Source organism: Lepidochelys olivacea, assembly GCF_965140295.1.
Source record: "Lepidochelys olivacea isolate rLepOli2 genome assembly, chromosome: 3".
Classification (NCBI taxonomy): domain Eukaryota; kingdom Metazoa; phylum Chordata; order Testudines; family Cheloniidae; genus Lepidochelys; species Lepidochelys olivacea.
This window is the reverse complement of record NC_140413.1, coordinates 121,148,801-121,171,065: the sequence shown is the minus strand read 5'-3', so window position 1 is coordinate 121,171,065 and position 22,265 is coordinate 121,148,801. Positions and strand designations below refer to the sequence as shown.

At 42.0% G+C, this 22,265-nt stretch overlaps 1 protein-coding gene across 3 annotated transcripts in view; it reads left to right on the top strand.

Moving 5' to 3' along the window:
* Positions 1 to 1,498: 1,498 nt before the first annotated feature.
* The window catches only part of RSPH3 (radial spoke head 3), a 33,606-nt gene continuing 12,839 nt past the window's right edge, over positions 1,499 to 22,265 (top strand). For all 3 annotated transcript variants that reach the window (XR_014710965.1, XM_084624129.1, XM_084624130.1), the window contains exons 1-8: positions 1,499 to 1,816; positions 3,176 to 3,263; positions 6,339 to 6,480; positions 7,817 to 7,962; positions 8,878 to 9,081; positions 10,570 to 10,732; positions 14,827 to 14,913; positions 17,920 to 18,101. Coding sequence is in view for 2 of the 3 variants with exons in the window: in XM_084624129.1 (XP_084480255.1) it covers positions 1,677 to 1,816; positions 3,176 to 3,263; positions 6,339 to 6,480; positions 7,817 to 7,962; positions 8,878 to 9,081; positions 10,570 to 10,732; positions 14,827 to 14,913; positions 17,920 to 18,074 (1,125 nt within the window). In the remaining variant the exon portion in view is untranslated. The remainder of the gene's footprint in view (positions 1,817 to 3,175; positions 3,264 to 6,338; positions 6,481 to 7,816; positions 7,963 to 8,877; positions 9,082 to 10,569; positions 10,733 to 14,826; positions 14,914 to 17,919; positions 18,102 to 22,265) is intronic.

The window sequence follows — 22,265 nt, the reverse complement described above, 5'->3', positions numbered from 1 at the left end:
AGATGTGGAAAATATTGTTAGTCTTTATGTACTTGGTAGTATATTTAGAGGTGCATGTGTCTTGTTAACTCTGTTTTTCCTAGCGTTCCAGGAAGAAATCCCAGCCAGCGTTTCACCCTAGCTGTGATTTGGGGGGGTGTGTCATAAACATAAAGGGAAGGGTAATCACCTTTAAAATCCCTCCTGGCCAGAGGAAAAATCCTTTCACCTGTAAAGGGTTAAGAAGCTAAAGGTAACCTCACTGGCACCTGACCAAAATGACCAATGAGGAGACAAGATACTTTCAAAAGCTGGGAGGAGGGAGAAAAACAAAGGGTCTGGGTCTGTCTGTGTGATGCTTTTGCCGGGGACAGAACAGGAATGGAGTCTTAGAACTTAGTAAGTAATCTAGCTAGGTATGTGTTAGATTATGATTTCTTTAAATGGCTGAGAAAATAGCTGTGCTGAATAGAATCAATATTCCTGTCTGTGTGTCTTTTTTGTAACTTAAGGTTTTACCTAGAGGGATTCTCTGTGTTTTGAATCTAATTACCCTGTAAGGTATTTACCATCCTGATTTTACAGGGGTGATTCTTTTTTACTTCTATTAAAAGTCTTCTTGTAAGAAAACTGAATGCTTTTTCATTGTTCTTAAGTTCCAAGGGTTTGGGTCTGTGGTCACCTATGCAAATTGGTGAGGATTTTTATCAAACCTTCCCCAGGAAGTGGGGTGCAAGGGTTGGGAGGATTTTGGGGGGGAAAGACGTTTCCAAACGACGCTTTCCTAATAAAAATAAATCCAGATAAATGTTTGGTGGTGGCAGTCGAAGTCCAAGGGCAAAGGGTAAAATAGTTTGTACCTTGGGGAAGTTTTAACCTAAGCTGGTAAAAGTCAGCTTAGGAGGTTTTCATGCAGGTCCCCACATCTTTACCCTAGAGTTCAGAGAGGGGAAGGAACCTTGACAAGGACAAACCTACTTCTACTAGCTCCAAGAAAACATGTTTTTGTGGCAACCCAAGAAGGCCTTCCTCATACCAAATGGGTTTCTGTGTAAGTGATGAAGCACAGACAGGATCATTAGCCTGAGGTGCAGACAGAGGAGTAGACACTGGAGAATCAGACAAATATTTTTCTTAATGCCCAGCTCCTGGATTTAGGTGTTTATATGAGCCTCAGCTTTTATTTTTTTATGTACGTTTCTAGCCGTCCTGAGAAAAGCTTGAAACCCCTAAAGATGGGGAAAAAATCAGCATACGTACGAAAAGCACCAACAATTTATTCTTTGTTAAATCTAATATTTGAGCCTATTTTGTGATTTTTAAAGGCCCTGACTCATAATCCTGGTATCGTGGGGACAGGCTGCATCTCTCTCCCTCGCACACCCGCCCGCGTGCCCCACGTGTAAGGAGCCGGACAGACAGAGCTGCGCGCGGGCAGTTGAAAGAGCAGCAACAGCAGGGACACGCGACCCACCCGCCCCCATCAGCTGCCCCGTGCAGCGTGACGGGCGGAGTGCGCATGTGCGCCACGCTGGGCTTGCCTCCCGAACCGGAAGTGCCCCGGTCCGGCCGAGTCGCAGTTTATCCTGGAGACCGTTGTCAAGGAGCGAACGCCGCGTCGCTGGGCAACAACAGAGCGCGGATTGTTCCGGGGGCCCTGAGGCGGCTGGGCTGAGCCCCGCGCCCCGGCAGCGGCCATGGCCACGGCCTCCATGCTCCCCGCGCGCACCCAGGAGGCGGTGGCGGCAGCAGCCAGCGGCACCTACAGCTACTGCAGCCGCCCCCGGACCCTGCCCGCCCGGCGGAGATACCGGGGCGCCCCGGGACACAGCGAGCAGTGAGTCCGGCCCGCAGCCCCGCTACAGCCCGCACTGGCCAGCCCGGCTCCGACCGCGCCCCGGGAGCCCCGTCCCTCCCCCGCGCCCCCTGCCCCTCGTCCCCCCATCCCGTCCATGCTCCTCCTCCCGACCCAGCCCCCCCTCGTCCCGCCCCATCCCGTCCCCTCGCGCCCCCTGCCCCTCGTCCCGACCCATCCCCCAGCGCCCCCTGCCCCTCGTCCCCCCATCCCGTCCCGTCCGTGCCCCCTGCCCCTCCTCCCGTCCCATCCCCCAGCTCCTCCTCCCCCTGGGCCCCCTGCCTCCCGTCCCCCGGTCCCGCCCTATGCCCCGAAGCACCCCCTGTCCCCGTCCCGTCCCCCAGCGGCCCCTGGCTCAGCACCCCCGGCCCCCTCATCCTGTCCCCCAATGCCCCCATCCCATGCCCCAGCGTCCCCCTGTCACTTGTCCCCACAGAATCCTCCATCCTATCCCCCAGCGCCCCCCTGCCCACCCCCCTGCCCCATCCTCCAGCATCCCCCTGTCCCACAGTGTCCCCTGCCCCAGCACCCCTGGTCCCCTCAGCCTGTCCCATCCTGTCTCTCAGTGCCCCTGTCCAGTCCCCCAGCACCTCCTGACAACCCCTGCCTGCCCTCTTACCCCCAGCATACCCCAACCCCCCCAGTACTCCCTGCCCCCCCGCATCCCCGCCCTCACACCGCACCCTGTCCCTTCCTGCCCAAGGCACATCCTGTCACTAAGCCTGGCCTGGGGAGGTGCCAGGACCGTGGGACTAGGGTGCATCAGCTCTGCAGTGTGAGAGGCCGCCTGCCTAGTGAATAGCTGAGATGGGCATGTACAAGAAGGGGGATACAGGGGCTAATTTCTTTAAGTAGCATCCCTGTTGTTGGTGTGGTTTGTTCTTTAGGCCTTTATTGACACCCAGCTGGGTCTCACTCATCAGAGATAATAATTTTATTAAGATAATGTTGAAATAAGAAACAGTACAGAGTTCAAGCATAGAAGTTTCTGGTTGTCAGGGGATAAGGTACAGATTATCAAGGGGTGTAAAATTCGATTTAGGAGCTGGTGGAGTAAGGATTACATAATAATCTGCAATCTCCCTGACTAGGGGTAAAAGTTTAACCGGTCAGCGTACAGACATTGAGATATGGGGTAAGTTATCCACACAACGGCTATGTTCAGTATGCGGAGTATAGTGAGTGGATACGATGGTGGGGGTGGGTCTACCCTCATTTGGTGGGATTTAATGTTCAGTGGGTTTATGGTTCCAGTTCATACGGTCCGATGGGGAAAACAATGTGACACTATCCATAACCAGCTCTGTTGATTTTGTTTCTTTATGCTGTGATGTACTACAGAGAGGAAGAACCTGTTCGCTATGCGAACCTCATGTATGATAGGAGAGTGGTACGAGGAAACACTTATGCACTTCATGCATTACCTTGGGTAGGTTCTGTTTACATAAATCTTATTATAACTTTGTGAAAAACTAAGAGTTAATAGAACTATTATAGAATAATAATTTTTACCCATTTGTACTTTAATTTTACATAAAGCACAATCATGGATTCTCCACTTGGATTAATATGTGGGTTTTTTCAGTTTTAGTTTCTAGGAATGCTGTAATATATTTTCATGTGAACTTCCACTCTTCAGATTTTTTTTAACAGTGTTGGGAAAACTTTAGACTAAGAAGTTTTCTCCTTTTTCATTTCCTTTTTGTGTATATGCTATTGAGTATAAGCCAGCACAACTTTATTTACTTCCTGGTTTGTTCATCAGCATCTCAGTGATATTAGCACCACTCTGGGAATATTTGTTTCTAAGTTAACTTGTGCTCACTTATCCTGTAGATGCAGGATTATTCCAGTAAGTGAGCAGCAGACACTTAGTACATCCTCTCCTCACACATGCACATCATACATCATTTGAAAGCTTATGTCAATGTTAAGATGAGATATGATGTGGAGCTGTGAAGTGGTGCCATTACCATAGAAATCGGGATAAACAGTGACACTATCAACATGTTAAAATGACCACTTTGGGACAGTTCCTCAGATTTGTCACCTAAAAAGAGTGGCTCAGGTTTGGGAATCTCCCTCACACCTTCAGTCATGAAGACTGATGCAAAAAATTCATTTAGTTTCTCCACAACGGCCTTATCGTTCTTGAGTGCTCCTTTAGCATCTTGATCATCTAGTGGCCCCACTGGTTGTTTTGCAGGCTTCCTGCTTCTGATGTACTTAAAAAAAAATTATTTTTTTTTTTTGCGATTACTTTTTGAGTCTTTGTCTAGCTGTTCTTCAAATTCTTTTTTGGCCTTACTAATTATATTTTTACACTTCACTTACCAGAGTTTATGCTTCTTTCTGTTTTCCTCACTAGGATTTAACTTCCACTTTTTAAATTATGCCTCTTTGCCCCTCACTGCTTCTTTTACTTTGTTGTGTAGCCAGGGTGGCAATTTTTTGGTTCTCTTACTATGTTTTTTAATTTGGGTATACATTTAAGTTGAGCCTCTATTATGGTGTCTTTAAAAAGTTTCCATACAGCTTGCAGGGATTTCACTTTTGGCACTGTATCTTTTAATTTCCGTTTAACTAACTTCCTCATTTTTGTGTAGTCCCCCTTTCTGAAATTAAATGCTACCATGTTGGGCTGCTGTTGTGTTTTTCCTGCCACAGGGATGTTACATTTAATTATATTATGGGCACTATTACCAAGTGATCCAGCTATATTCACATGTTGGACCAGATCCTGTGCTCCACTTAGAACTAAATCAAGAATTGCCTCTACTCGTGTGGATTCCGGGACTAGCTGCTCCAAGAAGCAGTCATTTAAGGTGTCAAGAAACTTTATCTCTGCATCCCATCCTGATTTGACATGTACCCAGTCAATATGGGGATAGTTGAAATCCCCCATTATTATTGAGTTTTTTATTTTTATAGCCTCTCTAATCTCTCTGAGCATTTCGCATCACTACCACTATCCTGGTCAGGTGGTCAGTAGTGTATCCCTACTGCTATATTCTTATTATTCAAGCACGGCATTACTATCCCTAGAAATTCTATGGTACAGTTTGGTTCATTTAAGATTTTTACTTCATTTGATTCTATGCTTTCTTTCACATATAGTGCAACTCCCCCACCAGCATGACCTGTTCTGTCCTTCTGATATATTTTGTACCCTGGTATTATTGTGTCCCATTGATTATCCTCATTCCACCAAGTTTCTGTGATGCCTATTAAATCAATATCCTCATTTAATATGAGGCACTCTAATTCGCCCATTTCTAGCATTTGTATATAAGCACTTTAAAAACTTGTCACTTTTTAGCTGTCTGCCATTACGTGATGTGATTGAATGGGTCTCTCTTTCAGTTGACTGTTTCTCATTAGATCCTACCCATATTTTATCATCTTCCATCCTCTCCTCCTTACTAGGACATAGAGAATCTCCATTAATAGATCCTCCCCTAAGGGATGTCTCTGTCTGAGCCACATGTTCCTCCGCACCTGTCGGCTTTCCCCCAGCCCTTAGTTTAAAAACTGCTCTATGACCTTTTTAATTTTAAGTACAAGCAATCTGGTTCCATTTGGTTTAGGTGGAAATGTTCTAGCCCTTTATAGAGAATTGTCGCATGCCTACAGGGCCTAGTGTTCACAAGCAATGCCTATTTGAAGCAGAGGCATTCAAGGTCTTGTGATATTTCTGATTAATATTTTAGAGATATTTAGTTTCCAGAGAATGTTCTCCAACAGATCACTTTTAAGAGTAGATCAACTTTTGGATTTAAAGGACCACTGTACTCAAAAGTGACTTTGTGAAAATGGTTCCATGGTTATTATCTCTTTCTGATTACATATCAAATTTGCTTTGTTTATAAAGTTTAAAAAATGATTTCCTAACTGACAATTCTGCAAATGCAATATTGAATCTAAAAATCATGGGTACCTTCTGGCTCACCCTTCACCAACAATAAAGATTCGGAAATCAGAAGTTAGTAAACAATTCTGTTGACAATATGCAACCTAGAACAGAATCCTTTTCACCCTCATAGCTGTCTAGGCTATGCTCTGCTAACTAGAGTAAAGACTTGCTTTAGACAGTAAAGTAAGCTGGCAGGCATGATTGAAAAATTTCAGAGAGCAGGTCTGTCAGTAAACTCATGCCATTTTTACACAGCTTATTTTTCAAAATAGAACCACACTTTAAGCTATTGGATATTTCCAAATAGCAATTTAGTGTAGCTAGCACACTACTTCCTTAGCCCCCTATCCTGCAAAGATTTACACACCCGTTTAATTTTATGCACTGAAGTCCATGGGACTACTCACAGTATGTAAAGTTAAGAAGCTGTGGAAGTCTTTGCAGGGGCCATATCTTACAGCTGATCTATATTATTTGATTTGTAGAAATTTTTAAAAATCACTTATTTAGAAATTTAGTAGTAACTTTTTGTACAATTTGTGCTGGAATTTTTCCCTGCAAAACTAAGAAACTTTTTGTATCAAACCTCAGACTGCTCAGCCTGACCCTCTTGAGATCCAGAGACAGCGAGAGGCTCACAGGAAAGCACTTGCCAGAAAACGAGCAAAAGAGCAGCTTCACTCAAGAACTCCAGAGCCTGTAGAGGGGAGAAAGCATGTTGATGTGCAGACAGGTAAAATGTTGAAAAAAATCTTGATCTAATATTAAAAACAAAAAACTTTTCATTGATCGATATTAACATACTTAGTTTAATTCACTTTGTTATTAGTATTGTAGGAGGAGCTGATAGTAAACTCTGTAGTTAAGATTGTCCGTCCCTTCCGATTATAACATCCTGTTTTCAATTGTTTACAACTTTAACAAATTTATCCATTCAGGCTGACATTTTCCATGTTTGGTATCTGGCTCAGGGAGAATTTTTTTTTTTTTGAAAGTTTGGGCAAAAATTGTGGAGCCATTTCCAAAAATAAGGTTACTGTTAGGAAAATACATAAAGAAAAACAACATCTTTTTTTAGTCCTCAGTGGTTTGGAGCAGGAACTTAAAATTTGGCAAGAGAATAGCTTTCAGGTCAGTGCAGTGCCTTTCGCTGCCTCTGAAAATCTGTTCAGATTTGGCTTAGCTGTACACTTTGGGAAAAATGCCATTTGCACATGCTCACAGGACACTTTTTCTTAATTTTCTGAATTTTCCAGCTGCAGTGAACATGCTCCCAGGCTCAAGTGAGCATCCTGCCCTCCTGTTTCCCAATTGCAGCAGAAATGGCTTTTCCCCCATTTAAATTCCTTTTGACCCACGGGAAAGTGCCCTGATCTGAAAGCCGTGACACTATTAGTTCTAATCTCTTACTTTATCCACTGAATAGTGTTAATAACCTTGTACACTTCCCAGCCCTTATTACTGAGCAAGGTCTTGTATCTCCGCCCTTCCCTGCCACACACACATTTTACAGATGTGAAACTGCTCAGATTCTCATTTATCTGAAGGTTATTTCTGAAAAGCTAGAAGGAGAACTCAGGTCTCAATACAGCAGACCTAGTCTCATCCACTTAGCCAGTGCCTCTCAGAATGAACATACCATGGAGAATTAAAACACACACACATTTTAAACATAGCTGTTAGTAGAAAGCTATCTGTGGCCTCTCTTTTAACTTGCTTTATCAGAATTAACTCCACCTGGAACAGTATTTCACAAAGTGAGCTAAAACCTGATAGTCTACACTTTATCAAAATCACCTCATCAACTTCTGAAATCTGACAAATGAAATATCAGTTTATGAATCATATCCCATTAAATATATCAGACACTATGGACAATATGATAATGGTAGTTCCTACACAGAAAAATGGGTGTAAATATTACATTGAGTCTTTAACTTTGTAGTAATCATTTTATTGTACATTATTTTGATATGATAATTTACCTCTGTTAACAATTAGTTTGCCACCTTGGCTTTTTGTGCAAAACAGAACCTACATACAGTATTCATCATACTATTGCTTCATAGAGTTGTATCTGGAAGAGCTTGGTGACCGCATAATAGAGGTTGATGTGGAGTGTCAAACAGATGCTTTTCTGGACAGACCACCTACTCCACTCTTCATCCCAGCCAAAACAGGGAAAGATGTGGCCACACAGATAGAAGAAGGAGAGGTACAAATGCAAATTTTGGTCTGCAACCATAGCAAGATTTCTTATGTATGAAATAAGTTTGTGATACAAAATGAAGAGTTGAACTCAGTTGAGTAACAATTCAGAAACATGGAGGACCTACTCTTGGTAGAGAGATTAAAAATTCCCTATAATGTCTAAAGTACTTTACTGTGAGGATAATGATAATGTTAAGGAAAATGCCTCTCCCCGAATGCTATTATTTTACTTATTTGCAGTAAAAATTAAAACATTCAGAAATTCTCTGCATGTCTGAATAATAAAATGCAGCATGAGGGGACTAGGGATGTGTATGTGAGCATGGTTTGGGTCCAGTCTAGCCTTCTGCCTCTGACTGGGGGCCCCAAAAGTGACTGTGTTTTGAACTGGTCTGTTAATTACGCCCACCAGACAGACTTAGACCTATTGCATGTTGCTATGGATGCTTTCTTAAAGAGAGGGGAGCCTAAAAGGGTTTCAGACAGAGAGAGAGGCTGAGCTGCTGAGGTGGCAGGAACTACCATTAGAGGAGGGAAGTGAATGACAGAACTACCAGTATTCATGTTTACTGGTATTTAGTCTGGATCATACACATCACTTAGTGAGGACTGGAGGAAAGCTTTTGTTAAACCTGTGAACTAACCTAAGTCCTCCATATGATCTGGTACTTCCCATCTCCCAAATAGCACCTTATCCTTTCCTTCTCTTTTTGCCCCATTCTGAGTTCAGAGTTTCACACATTCCTTGCCACAGCTGGTAACATTACAACTGTACAAAACTGTCTTCCCAGCCCTGTGTTAGACACCAGCAACCTTGCCAGCTATTGCAGATGTAAGCATTTCTGTTCACCTTGGTAAGACTTTAAATTGATTGGGACCTGGATGCATAAATCTCTGTTTAATTTGCTTTCATCCTCAGCTGTTTGACTTTGACATTGAAGTCAAACCAATGCTAGAAGTTTTGATTGGAAAAATCATTGAACAAGCTTTGCTAGAAGTCATGGAAGAAGAGGAGCTGGCCAATCTGCGGGCACATCAGTATGCATATGAGGAATTACGCAATGCTGAGCTTGCTGAAGTACAACGCCTTGAGGAGCAGGAGAGGCGACACAGAGAGGAAAAGGTATCGATACAATAGCGCAGTCCAGCGATGTCTAAGACTCAGTGTCTTGACCTTTGGTCTTCTGCAAGCTTGTATTCATTTGGCTTTACACCACTGGAAGACAAAGACAAAACCTAAAATAAATTTGATTAACTTAAAGGGGCAATGTCAGGTTAGACAATTATAAAAATAGCTCGATTTAATGCCTTTACTGCTGCTTTTTTTAGTAGTTTCCATATATCAGCATAATGTTGTGGTTTCTGTAAAGTACTGATATTCAAACTGGAATGTAACCACTTAACAGAAACGTACCTCATACATAGTACAGAACCTGACTTCATTTTGCCTTATGTATCTGATAAAATAATTATTCAAGCAGTTAACTGGAGGTTTCCACAACAATACCTCTTAAATGAATGCTTGCAGTGCTCTAAAATGAAAAAGAAAACATCCAACTTCTTAATACACAAAATCCTGAGTGTGCAAACACTTCTTTCGTGGTCTTTCAAATGAGGTATATTAAAATGCCCAGTCATCAGAATGTTTAACTTCTCAGCAATAAGCATTTTTTGGAAACAAAGGACAATATTTGGAAAATTACACCATATATCGTAGTAAAATTTTTTAGACCTAATCTTTTTTAAAATGCTTAGATCCTCTAGCTGCAAGCAAAAGAGCCAGAGATCCTCAGACAGCCCAAAGTGGCAGCGATAGTCATGGTTGCAGGACTAGCTGCATCTCTTTTTCCTTCTCTGGTCTCCCTGAGTGCACCCCATAAGATGTCAATTCTCATGCCCTTACTGTCTCTTGGGTGGAATTCCACAGTTCTTCCACTTATAGACAAAGTCCTCATCTACAGTACCCCTGTGTATTGATTGTGCTTACCCAGCATGTCCACCTGGACTTTGCCTGTGGTTCTTCCCTTGGGGAGCTCTGATCAATAGTGACTATTTTTGTTTAACATTCAGCAGTTTTATTTGTATTTTTAATACTGTTATTTTATACTAAATAGAACAGAAAATGAGAACGCTGAAAACTTTAGAAAATCTTTAAGTAAAACCAGATTTGCCTTTCCCCACCCCAAAAGCAGACTCCCTGCTTTATCAACAAGAGGGATTTTCATGTCATTAGCCCAGTTCATGCTGAGGTACCAGAGAAGGGCATGAAGCCAGCAAATGCAAAATCACAGATGTACCAAATATAAAAAAAGTAAGAACAAAGGGAACCATTTTGCTGAAATGGCTGTGAATAATGTGGTTTTAGGCATTAGCAGTTTTGAATATAATTTGTCCATTTTAAAAAACATTTTTGTCCACCTGAAAGGTCTGTGTACACACAGGTGGACCCCATATGAGTCATGTGTACTTATCAAAGGAACAATTGACCTCCCCCAGTTTATATGCCTGTTTTGTGTTTTAAAAATTCAAATTTTATTAATATTCTCTTTTTTGGATTTTGTAATTAACAGCTAAAAGGCTGGAAATTTTACATATAATGTTCTTTTGACAGGAACGTCGCAAAAATCAACAGTCACAATTGCTTCAAAAGCATAAGGAGACTTCAGAGAAAATTGCAGCAAGGGCATTTGCTCAGCGTTACCTGGCTGATCTCATTCCTTCAGTCTTCAGTAGTCTTCGTGAGAGTGGATATTTCTATGATCCTGTAGAAAGAGGTTTGTACTATTTTTTTTTTTTCTTTACAGGAAGCATGTAATCTAACTAGGGCTGTCAAGCGATTAAAAAATTAATTGCAATAAATCGTGCAATTAAAAACATTAATAGCGATTAATCATATGGTTAATCGCATTGTTAAACAAAATAGAATACTATTTATTTAAATATTTTCAAATACACTGATTTCAATTACAACACAGAATACAAAGTGTACCGTGCTCGCTTTATATTTATTTTTGATTACAAGTATTTGTACTGTATAAAAACAAAATAAATAGTATTTTTCAGGTCACCTAATACAAGTACTGTCGTGCAATCTCTTTTGCATGTAAGCTGAACTTACGTAGAATTATGTACAAAAAAACTACATTCAAAAATAAAAAAAAGTAAAATTTTACAGCCTGCAAATCCACTCAGTTTTACTTCTTGTTTAGCCAATCACTCAAACAAGTTTGTTTATGTTTGCAGAAGATAATGCTGCCCACTTGTTCACAGTGTCACCTGAAAGTGAGAATAGGTGTTCTCATAGCACTGTTGTAGCCAGCGTCGTAAGATATTTTCGTGTCAGTTGTGCTATAGATTCATATGTCCCTTCATGCCTCAACCACCATTCTGCAGGACATGCGTCCATGCTGATGTTGGGTTCTCCTTGATAACAATCCAAAGCAGTGCAGACCGATGCATGTTCGTTTTCATTATCTGAGTCCGATACCACCAGCAGGAGGTTGATTTTCTTTTTTGGTGGTTTGGGTTCTGTAGTTTCCGCATCGGAGTGCTGCTCTTTTAAAACTTCTGAAAGCATGCTCCACACCTCATCCCTCTCAGATTTTGGAAGGCACTTCAGATTCTTAAACCTTTAGTCGAGTGCTGTAGCTATCTTTAGAAATCTCACATTGGTACCTTCTTTGCACTTTGTCAAATCTGCAGTGAAAGTGTTCTTAAAATGAACAACATGTACTTGGTCATCATACGAGACTGCTATAACATGAAATATATGGCAAAATGCGGGTAAAGCAGAACAGGGGACATACAATTCTCCCTCAAGGAGTTCAGTCACAAATTTAATTACCGCATTATTTTTTTAATGAGCGTCGTCAGCATGGAAGCATGTCCTCTGGAATGGTGGCCGAAGCATGAGGGGCCTACAAATGTTTAGCGTACCTGGCACATAAATAACTTGCAATGCCAGCTGCAGAAGTATCATGCAAATGCCTGTTCTCGCTTTCAGGTGATATTGTAAATAAGAAGTGGGCAGCATTATCTCCCGTAAATGTAAACAAACGTATTTGTCTTAGTGATTGGCTGAACAAGAAGTGGGACTGAGTGGACTTGTAGGCTCTGAAGTTTTACATTGTTTTGTTTTTGAGTGCAGTTACATAACACAAAAAAACCTATATTTGTAAGTTGAACTGTCACAACAAAGAGATTGCACAACAGTACTTGTATGAGGTGAACTGAAAAATACTATTTCTTTCATTTATCATTTTTATAGTGCAAATAGTTGTAATAAAAATATACACTTTGATTTCAATTACAACACAGGATACTATATGAAAATGTAGAAAAACATTCAAAATATATCATTTCAATTGGTATTCTATTGTTTGACAGTGTGATTAAAACTGCGATTTAATCACAATTAATTTTTTTGAGTTAATCGCATGAGTTAACTGCGATTAATAGACAGCCCTAAATCTAAAACATAAAATAACCATAAAATTCACAATAACTTAAGAAGTTTACAATCCTTCTATCATTTAGTATTGGTTATCCAGATGTAAACAATAAAACTACATTTCATTCATTATTTACATTTGTGACTGGGCATATTTGGTATTGTTTTTAAAAAGTCAATTTTAAAACTAACATAGCTGGTCATTCATATGCAACTAGATCCTATTTGTGACAACAATAGCTAATAATTATGTTTTATTGAAAAGAGCTAAATTCAATGCATTAAAAACTTGCAACTTAATTTAAATGGAAAGTGAAAGTTAATGGGGACACAGACAAACATAGGCGTGAGCTGTAGGTGTGATAAAGTGGGACATTCAAAGAGTTCAGATTTTTTGAGAATCATTTAAAAACCCTGTTAAAGTTTGTTTGCTGTGTTGCTTATAGCCATGCTGGTCCCAGGATATAATAGAGACAAGATAGATGAGGTAATATCTATTATTGGACCAACTTCTGTTGGTAGAAGGTACAAGCTTTTGAGCTCCACAGAGGTCTTCTTCAAGTCTGGGGAAGGAAATCAGAGTGTCTGAGCAAAATACAAGGTGGGACAGATTGTTAAGCATAAGGGGTAACACATGTTGTAGGTGGTCATTTGAAATGAAGTGTGCAATTGAGGGTTAGATTGTTATGCATAAGGATGGGGTTTGAAGTGGGCAATTAAGGGTAGCAGGCAGTGTGGTGTGTTACAGATTATTGTAATGAGCCATAAAACCAGTGTCCTTGTTGAGTCTATGGTTTTTGAGTTATGAATTTCAGTTCCCAGGCTAGCCTTTTGAAGGTGGTTATGCTGGTTTCCTTTGAGAAGGAGTATTGAACAATCAAATATAGAGTGACTGCTTTGTGAAAAGTGTTCACCTACAGGAGATATGGTGTTTTTGTCTTTTATCGTTTTTCTGAGGGAATTCATTCGAGAGCATAGTGATTGTCTGGTCCCCGCCCCGCCCCTAAAAGCCAGAGGGATCTGCCGGGGGGTGAGGTGGGGACTCCCAGTGGTGCTTACCTGGGGCGGCTCCCAGAAAGCATCCGGCAGGTCCCTCTGGCTCCTAGGGGCCGGGTAGCAAAGCTAGGGGGGGAGCAGGGGGAGCGGCCTCTCCCCCCACTGATCACATCAAAAGTGACACCTTAGGCACCGACTCTGTGGGTGCTCTGGGGCTGGAGCCCCCACCGGGAAAATTTGGTGGGTGCAGAGCACCCATCGGCAGCTCCGCACCTGGCCCCAGCTCACCTCCGCTCCGCCTCTGCTTCTCCACCCACCCCACCCCCGATTCCCACAAATCAGCTGTTCACGCGGGAAGCCGGGAGGGCTGAGAAGCAGGCGGTGGCTTCGAGCTCAGGCACAGGAAGGCGGAGGTGAGCTGGGGTGGGGAGCAGTTCCCCTGTGGGCCCACCAGGTTACCTGCTGCGGTGCAGGCAGCCCTCCTCGCGCCCCTCCGCCCCAGCTCACCTCCTCTCCACCTCCATCTCCCTGGGCCTGAGCGCGAAGCCGCCGCTTGCTTCTCAGCCCCACCCCTGGCTTTCCGCGCAAAACAGCTGATTCGCGGGAAACTGGAGTGGGGGATGGAGAAGCAGAGCAGGGCGGCGCATTCAGGGGAGGAGGCGGAGCGGAAGTACGCTGAGGCCGGGCATGGGGTGAGGAGCTGCCGGTGGGTGCTCTGCACCCACCAAATTTTCCCCGTGGGTGCTCCAGCCCTGGCACCACTTTTGGCTGGTTGCTAAATTTCGAAGCCCTTTTAGAACCGGTTGTCCCGTGGGACAACTGTTTTTTTTTTTTCATAGATTTTAGATCAGAAGGGACCATTATGATCATCTAGTCTGACCTCCTGCACAACGCAGGCCAAAGAATTTCACCCACCACTCCTGCAGAAAACCTCACACCTATATCTGTGCTATTGAAGTCCTCAAATCGTAGTTTAAAGACTTCAAGGAGCAGAGAATCCTCCAGCAAGTGACCCGTGCCCCATGCTACAGAGGAAGGCGAAAAACCACCAGGGCCTCTTCCAATCTGCCCTGGAGGAAAATTCCTTCCCGACCCCAAATATGGCGATCAGCTAAACCCTGAGGTTCTAAAAGGGCTTCTAAATGTAACAGCTGGTTCCAGCTCACCACTGCTAACTGGCTCCAGCTCACCACTGCCTACACATAGGAGCCGGAGTGGGGACATGATGCTGCTTCTGGGAGCTGTGCAGAGCCATGGCACACATGGAGCAGGACAAGCCCCGGACCCTGGCTGGAGCTCGAGGGCCAGATTAAAACGTCTGAAGGGCTGGATGTGGCCCCCAGGCCGTAGTTTGCCCACTCCTGTTATAACACATCATTAATAAAAATACTTTGTCTTGCTTTCTCTCCACAAATCTTACAGATGTTGAGAAAGAATTTCTTCCATGGGTGATGGCAGAAGTAGATCAGACATTGGAGAAGAAGATTCTGGGAAGGACAATGCTTGACAGTAAGTTACAAAGTCATGGAATATAATATACCCTGCTTAACTTTTTTCAGTCAAAACTGCAGGATTATCGTGAAATAAAGAAGCAGAGGATATTTTAACAACATTTGCAATTGTCCAAATGGGGATGTATTTTACCATTTTCTTTTTTTTAATCACCTGACTGTTGGACAATTCCCAGACCCATTTTATATTGTTGTTTTGTAATTATTGGTCAAGTGAAAAAAATAGAAATACCAGGCGTGTTTCAGCAGCACATCTCTACTGGTAGTACAAAACATATGTGGAATGTCTCTGACAGAGAGGTTCCTGTTATGTTCAGGAGAAGTGGAGTGGTTAATGAATATTAATTTTGTTTTCTTTTTTCATTTACATAGTTTATATTCCTCATTTATTTCACAGACAATGAAACTATGTTCTTGTACAGTAGAAGCTGTGTTACCAACCGGAAAGCTCTCGAAACTGGCTTTTAATGGATATCAGAAATGTCCAGTTGGCGTGGGGCTGGCAGGCTCCCTACCTGTCTCCGTGTGGCTCCCCAGAAGTAGCTACATGTCCCTGCTGCTCTTAGGTGGATGAATGGCCACAGAGGCTCCGTGCACTGCCCCAAGCACTGGCTCCACATCTCCCATTGGCCAGGAACCAGCTGCAGGGGTGGAACCTACGGGTGGAGGCAGCGTGCGGAGCCACCTTGCCGCCCCTCTGCCTAGGAGCAGGAGAGACATGTCACCGCTTGTGGAGAGCTGCCCAAGGTGAGCGCCGACAGATCCAGCACCCTGAAACCCCTCCTGTGCCCCAACCCCCACCCCGAGCTCCCTTGCAACCCAAACCCCCTCCCAGAGCCCACGCCCTGCACCCTCTCCCACACCCCAACCCCCAGCCCTGAGCCCACTCCTGCAGCCAAACTCCCTCCCTCTTAGTTAACCAAAATTTTTGACTTACTGGCACCTCCCATTTTCCCAACATGCTGGATACCAAAGCTTTTACTGTATTTAGTTTTCCATTGAACAAACTGAAGGCTCTTTTGTTCCTCAAATTGAAAAGCATATACATTGTTTAAGGCCTCCTGTACATAACACAAGGCCTGGTGGCCTCACATGTATAAGTTATCCCAACCATGTAGCAATGTGGTCATTCTAAATGAAATAATAAGAACAGAAGAAAAATTCTTGGTCATGATTGGTTGAAAAGTCATGTGGCTAGTAACTTTCCACTATTAATTTTAGACATAAACAATATGGCAGTCTGGAACAGTGTAAATCAATCAGATTTTTCATGGAGACATCTGCTTGGCTCCTTAGCAATCAATAATACTGGACTTTCCCCTGAACTAAAACAGTAATTAATCAGATAAATGAACCAGTCTCTGATTCTTGATTGGCTCATCAGAGCTTAACAGTATTTTTTAAAATGTCTACCTTTACAGGTTGCAGTTAAAGCACCAATCTTAAACCAGGCAATAATCTTACAGTTATAATTAATGCATCTCAGTGTGTGGTCCCAGATTAGATTAAAATTATTTTTAAACACACATTCATCCTTTTTTGCATATGTTTCATCCTTATGGTGTCACTGCAAGTCAGACTTAAGAAGGTTGTTTGAGTACCCTAACTGTGCATTTCTATACCTTGACTTTTGATTTAAAATTTAGTTGAATTCTGAATTTCTTCGGTCTATGATATAGACCTTATTTCTTTGATAGTTACAACTTTCCTCTTATGTATTTTACCCTAAATTACCGATATGTATTTCTCAAACTTATCCCTTTACTAATGAAATTTTGAATGGGGAATTTTTTTTATTAAAAAGTTCATCCATGAACACTCAACAAGCACCCCAAAGAGAATGTTGCCATGTGATATACTAATGACTGGAAGATATGTAGTATCCATCTTAATTTTTTTTTTTTTTAATTTGCTTTTAAATTTGGTGGATCTGGCCCGAAATGTGTTCTAGCTGCTTTGCACCACGTTACAGCAGTGCAAAGTAGCTGGAGCATGCTGACCGGTTAACAGTTACTTTGCCCTCCTGCCCTCTACATTCCGTTGCACCACCCTAGTTTTTCTCCACCTGCCTTCAGTGTTTAGTAGGTCTGTTGTTTTCAAAAATTACCCATTGCATCAGATCTACTAAAAATCATCTGTCTCCCGGTTTTTGTGCAGATAGATAATGCATGAGCTGAGACCATTTGGGACAAAAATAAAAGATCAAATAGAGTGCTTCATTTCTCATGGGATTCATTTTTTAAATTAATTTTAAGTTGGAAATTTATTTAATGGATTTACTTCTAAATTCAAAGAAAATTTATTCTGTACTCACAGAGTAAGTGCTACAGTTTTGGGGAGGATACATAACAGAGAGGGTGAATCTTCTTTAAGTGCAACACTCAACTCAGTCATAACTATGGAGCTGTTATTGGCACCTCTATATTGTTCCATTTTCTGTATTATTTTAAAAATAAAAACCTTTTATGGTTAATTTTTGGGTTATTTTCATTTGTTACATTTATTATTCAATTTTTTTTAAAGTGGGATCCCACAGTTTGTGATATTTATTGATCTTTAAGGGAATAAACAGTATTATTTTGCTGCTGCTTTTGTTTCAGTGAAAGTGATCTTCAACTGCACTGCTCTCCAGACATATATGTTAGATTCTTCTTGCTTTGGAGGGATCCCTTGCCTTCAATATTTACTGTCCCCTCACTAGCACTGGTTCCTGGCATTGTGACCTGCTCCAGCAGTCATGAAGGAACAGAGATAAGAGAAGGGGGATAATGAAACAGCTGAACAGAACCTTTTAAAATAATTACCTTGAGGTAACTAGAACTAATTTGGCTAAGCATATATCACAATCTCAGGTAAAATTTTGTGCATTTACTATTACATTTCACTGTTGCCCTGTGAGTCAATCAATAATATAATAATGTATAAAATCATCTCTAAATATTGCATTTTTTTTATCCATAAAAATTTCTGTTCTGCCCTATAGTAACTACATTTGTCATTTCAGCACTGATTCGTGAGGTGGTTAACAAGAGGTTAGATGCATTTGATCAGCCAGAAGCATCTGGCCAGCCTGCTGGGCAAACAGAAACATCTCATCGAGGCTCTGTTCAGACAGAAGCATTACATCAAACAGAAACTCAGGAGCGTGAAGCTAAGTGAAGACTAAACCAAACATCTAGTAATCAGGTAATGGCCGATAAACAGTTGGCCTAGTCAAAAGATGTGTTCATAGCTATTTACAAATCTCATACACTAGCCTTGGTGAAGGATACCAAACAATAAGATTAGCAAAGCCTAAAATAATTTTTTAAAGTATTGACATAGCTTACTTGACTAAAGAAAAATGCAGAGAGGTTACTACTAACAAACTACAGAAGGGTGTGAGTGAAATTCTGTACAGTGTTCAGTTCAGCATTGGGGTTGCATTTCTATATAACCAGCCCAAGTGCAGGTCTTTTAAATTGAAAAAGTACTGCTGCCTGACACCTCGTACAAGGGGCTGTGATTGGGGGAGGAGGGACAGGACTATATTAACTTCACACTAATAGACAGAAACATTTGCTAAAACTAACTTGCATGTTTTCATTCCGCAATACAGTATACTATTATCCTAATATTTTTAATCTCAGAACAGGAATGTAAATTCCTCACATCTTAATCCCTCCACATTTATTTCACTTTAAGACTCAGCATGGCTATCAAGACAAAGTCAGACCTGTGTCTTGTCTCTCTCACCAACAGAAGTTGGTTCAATAAAAGAGATTACCTCACCCACCTTGTCTTTCTAAGTCAGACCTGATGGTCTGGAACGGGGCATGTATATCGATCTTAGAATGGCTAAAGCCCTGTTTTCTGTGAACTGAAAGAGGTTACCTCAGGTTAATTATGGACATCTGAGGCTAATTAAGGGCAGCCTGTGACCTTTCAAAACCTCTTCCAGTGAGAGAGAGGATAGGAGGGAAGGAAAAGGAATCAAGTTGTAGGAAGGTTGTGCAGAGCATGGGGAAAAGGCTTCTAGGTAAAGAGCTGTTTGTCTCTATAAGGGAAATCTTGTGTGTATTTCTGTTTGGGGAGGGGCCAGCATAAGACGAGGCAGTATCCCAGTGGAAGTTGGGTGGGGGGATTTGTTTTTGTTTTTTCATTTAAAAAAACTCCCAGGGTCTACTCTGTAAATATTGTAAATAAACCAACATGAAGAACTATATCTCCAGAGTACGACTGATTTACCCCCAGCCCTCCCAACACCGGTGCCTTGGTGTGATGTCCCTATCTAATCCTGTTTGTTTTGAAGGATAATATGTCAGAACATCTTAAGAGTAACCTCTAGGGAAATGAAGATCAAATTTTAAAATGCTAACTTGCAAAATATTATTTTTCATTTGGTTTTGATAGATGCACAGTGCTAAAATTATAGGAATTAATAATTTATGTAGAGAGCAATCTAATTTCATTAAAAAGAAAAGGAATACTTGTGGCATCTTAGAGACTAACAAATTTATTTGAGCATAAGCTTTCGTGAGCTACAGCTCACTTCATTGGATGCATGCAGTGGAAAATACAGTGGGGAGATTTATATACACAGAGAACATGAAACAATGGGTGTTACCATACACACTGTAACAAGAGTGATCAGGTAAGGTGAGCTATTACCAGCAGGAAAGCAGGGGGGAAAAAACCTTTTGTAGTGATAATCAAGGTGGGCCATTTCCAGCAGTTGACAAGAACATCTGAGGAACAGTGGGTGGGTGGACGGGGGGTGGGGGGGAATAAACATGGGGAAATAGTTTTACTTTGGGTAATGACACATCCTCTCCCAGTCTTTATTCAAGCCTAAATTAATTGTATCCAGTTTGCAAATTCAATCCAATTCAGCAGTCTCTCGTTGGAGTCTGTTTTTGAAATTTCTTTGTTGAAGAATTACCACTGGTTTTTTAATGTTATAATTCTTGACGTCTGATTTGTGTCCATTGATGCTTTTACGTAGAGACTGCCCAGTTTGGCCAATGTACATGGCAGAGGGGCATTGCTGGCACATGATGGCATATATCACATTGGTAGATGTGCAGGTGAACGAGCCTCTGACAGTGTGGCTGATGTGATTAGGCCCTGTGATGGTGTCCCCTGAATAGCCACTATGGATGGAGACGCCCTCTACACCAACATTCCACACAAAGATGCACTACAAGCTGTCAAGAACAGTATCCCCGGTAATGTCACGGCTAACCTGGTGGCTGAACTTTGACTTTGTCCTCACCCATAACTATTTCACATCTGGGGACAATGTATACCTTCAAATCAGCGGCACTGCTATGGGTACCCACATGGCCCCACAGTATGCCAACATTTTTATGGCTGACTTAGAACAACGCTTCCTCAGCTCTCGTCCCCTAATGCCCCTACTCTGCTTGCGCTACATTGATGACATCTTCATCATCTGGACCCATGGAAAAGAAGGCCTTGAGGAATTCCACCATGATTTCAACAATTTCCATCCCACCATCAACCTCAGCCTGGACCAGTCCACACAAGAGATCCACTTCCTGGGCACTATGGTGCTAATAAGCAATGATCACATAAATACCACCCTATACCGGAAACCTACTGACCGCTATGCCTATCTACATGCCTCCAGCTTTCATCCAGACCACACCACATGATCCATCCAGACCACACCACATGATCCATTGTCTACAGCCAAGCTCTACGATACAACCACATTTGCTCTAACCCCTCAGACAGAGACAAACACCTACAAGATCTCTATCAAGATTTCTTACAACTACAGTACCCACCTGCTGAAGTGAAGAAACAGATTGACAGAGCCAGAAGAGTACCCAGAAGTTACCTACTACAGGACAGGCCCAACAAAGAAAATAACAGAACGCCACTAGCCATCACCTTCAGCCCCCAACTAAAACCTCTCCAACACATCATCAAGGATCTACAACCCATCCTGAAGGACGACCCATCACTCTCACAGATCTTGGGAGACAGGCCAGTCCTTGCTTACAGACAGCCCCCCAACCTGAAGCAAATACTCACCAGCAACCACACAACAAAAACATTAACCCAGGAACCTATCCTTGCAACAAAGCTCATTGCCAACTGTGTCCACCTATCTATTCAAGGGACATCATCATAGGGCCTAATCACATCAGACACACTGTCAGAGGCTCCTTCACCTGCACATCTACCAATGTGATATATGCCATCATGTGCCAGCAATGCCCCTCTGCCATGTACATTAGCCAAACTGGACAGTCTCTCCGTAAAAGAATCCATGGACACAAATCAGAAGTCAAGAATTATAACATTCAAAAACCCAATCAGAGAACACTTCAATCTCTTTGGTCACTCGATTACAGACCTAAAAGTGGCAATTCTTCAACAAAGAAACTTCAAAAACAGACTCCAACGAGAGACTGCTGAATTGGAATGAATTTGCAAACTGGATACAATTAATTTAGGCTTGAATAAAGACTGGGAGAGGATGTGTCATTACCCAAAGTAAAACTATTTCCCCATGTTTATTCCCCCACCCACCGTTCCGCAGACGTTCTTGTCAACTGCTGGAAATGGCCCACCTTGATTGTCACTACAAAAGGTTTTTTCCCCCCTGCTTTCCTGCTGGTAATAGCTCACCTTACCTGATCACTCTTGTTACAGTGTGTATGGTAAGACCCACTGTTTCATGTTCTGTGTGTATATAAATCTCCCCACTGTATTTTCCACTGCATGCATCCGATAAAGTGAGCTGTTATTCACAGAAGCTTACGCTCTAATAAACTTGTTAGTCTCTAAGGTGCCACAAGTACTCCTTTTCTTTTTGCGGATACAGACTAACACGGCTGCTACTCTGAAACCTAATTTAATTGGTGATTCTTCAAGACAGGTAGAAAACAAAAGTATTTTTCAGCCAGTGTTAAAATAATAAGGAAGAGTAATGTGTTTGTCACAAACAAAGGTTATGAAACTGTAAATGCTGTCATATCATTTAATTAGGTATTAGCGATTTAATACATACCTTTTAAAAAGCTTAAACATCTTTGCTGAAAGTTACTATGTTTTACCATTAGATGTCAGTAGTACCATTGAAACTAAAATAAATTTTACCTCTTGTTAAAAATTATTCTCTTATACACACACTCCCATCAATTCTGTTTTCCATGAGTGGCTGAGGCTGCATGCACATTATCGTAGAATCCTAGAATATCAGGGTTGGAAGGGACCTCAGGAGGTCATCTAGTCCAACATCCCTGCTTAAAGCAGGACCAATCCCCAACTAAATCATCCCAGCCAGGGCTTTGTCAAGCCTGACCTTAAAAACCTCTGAGGAAGACTATTCCACCA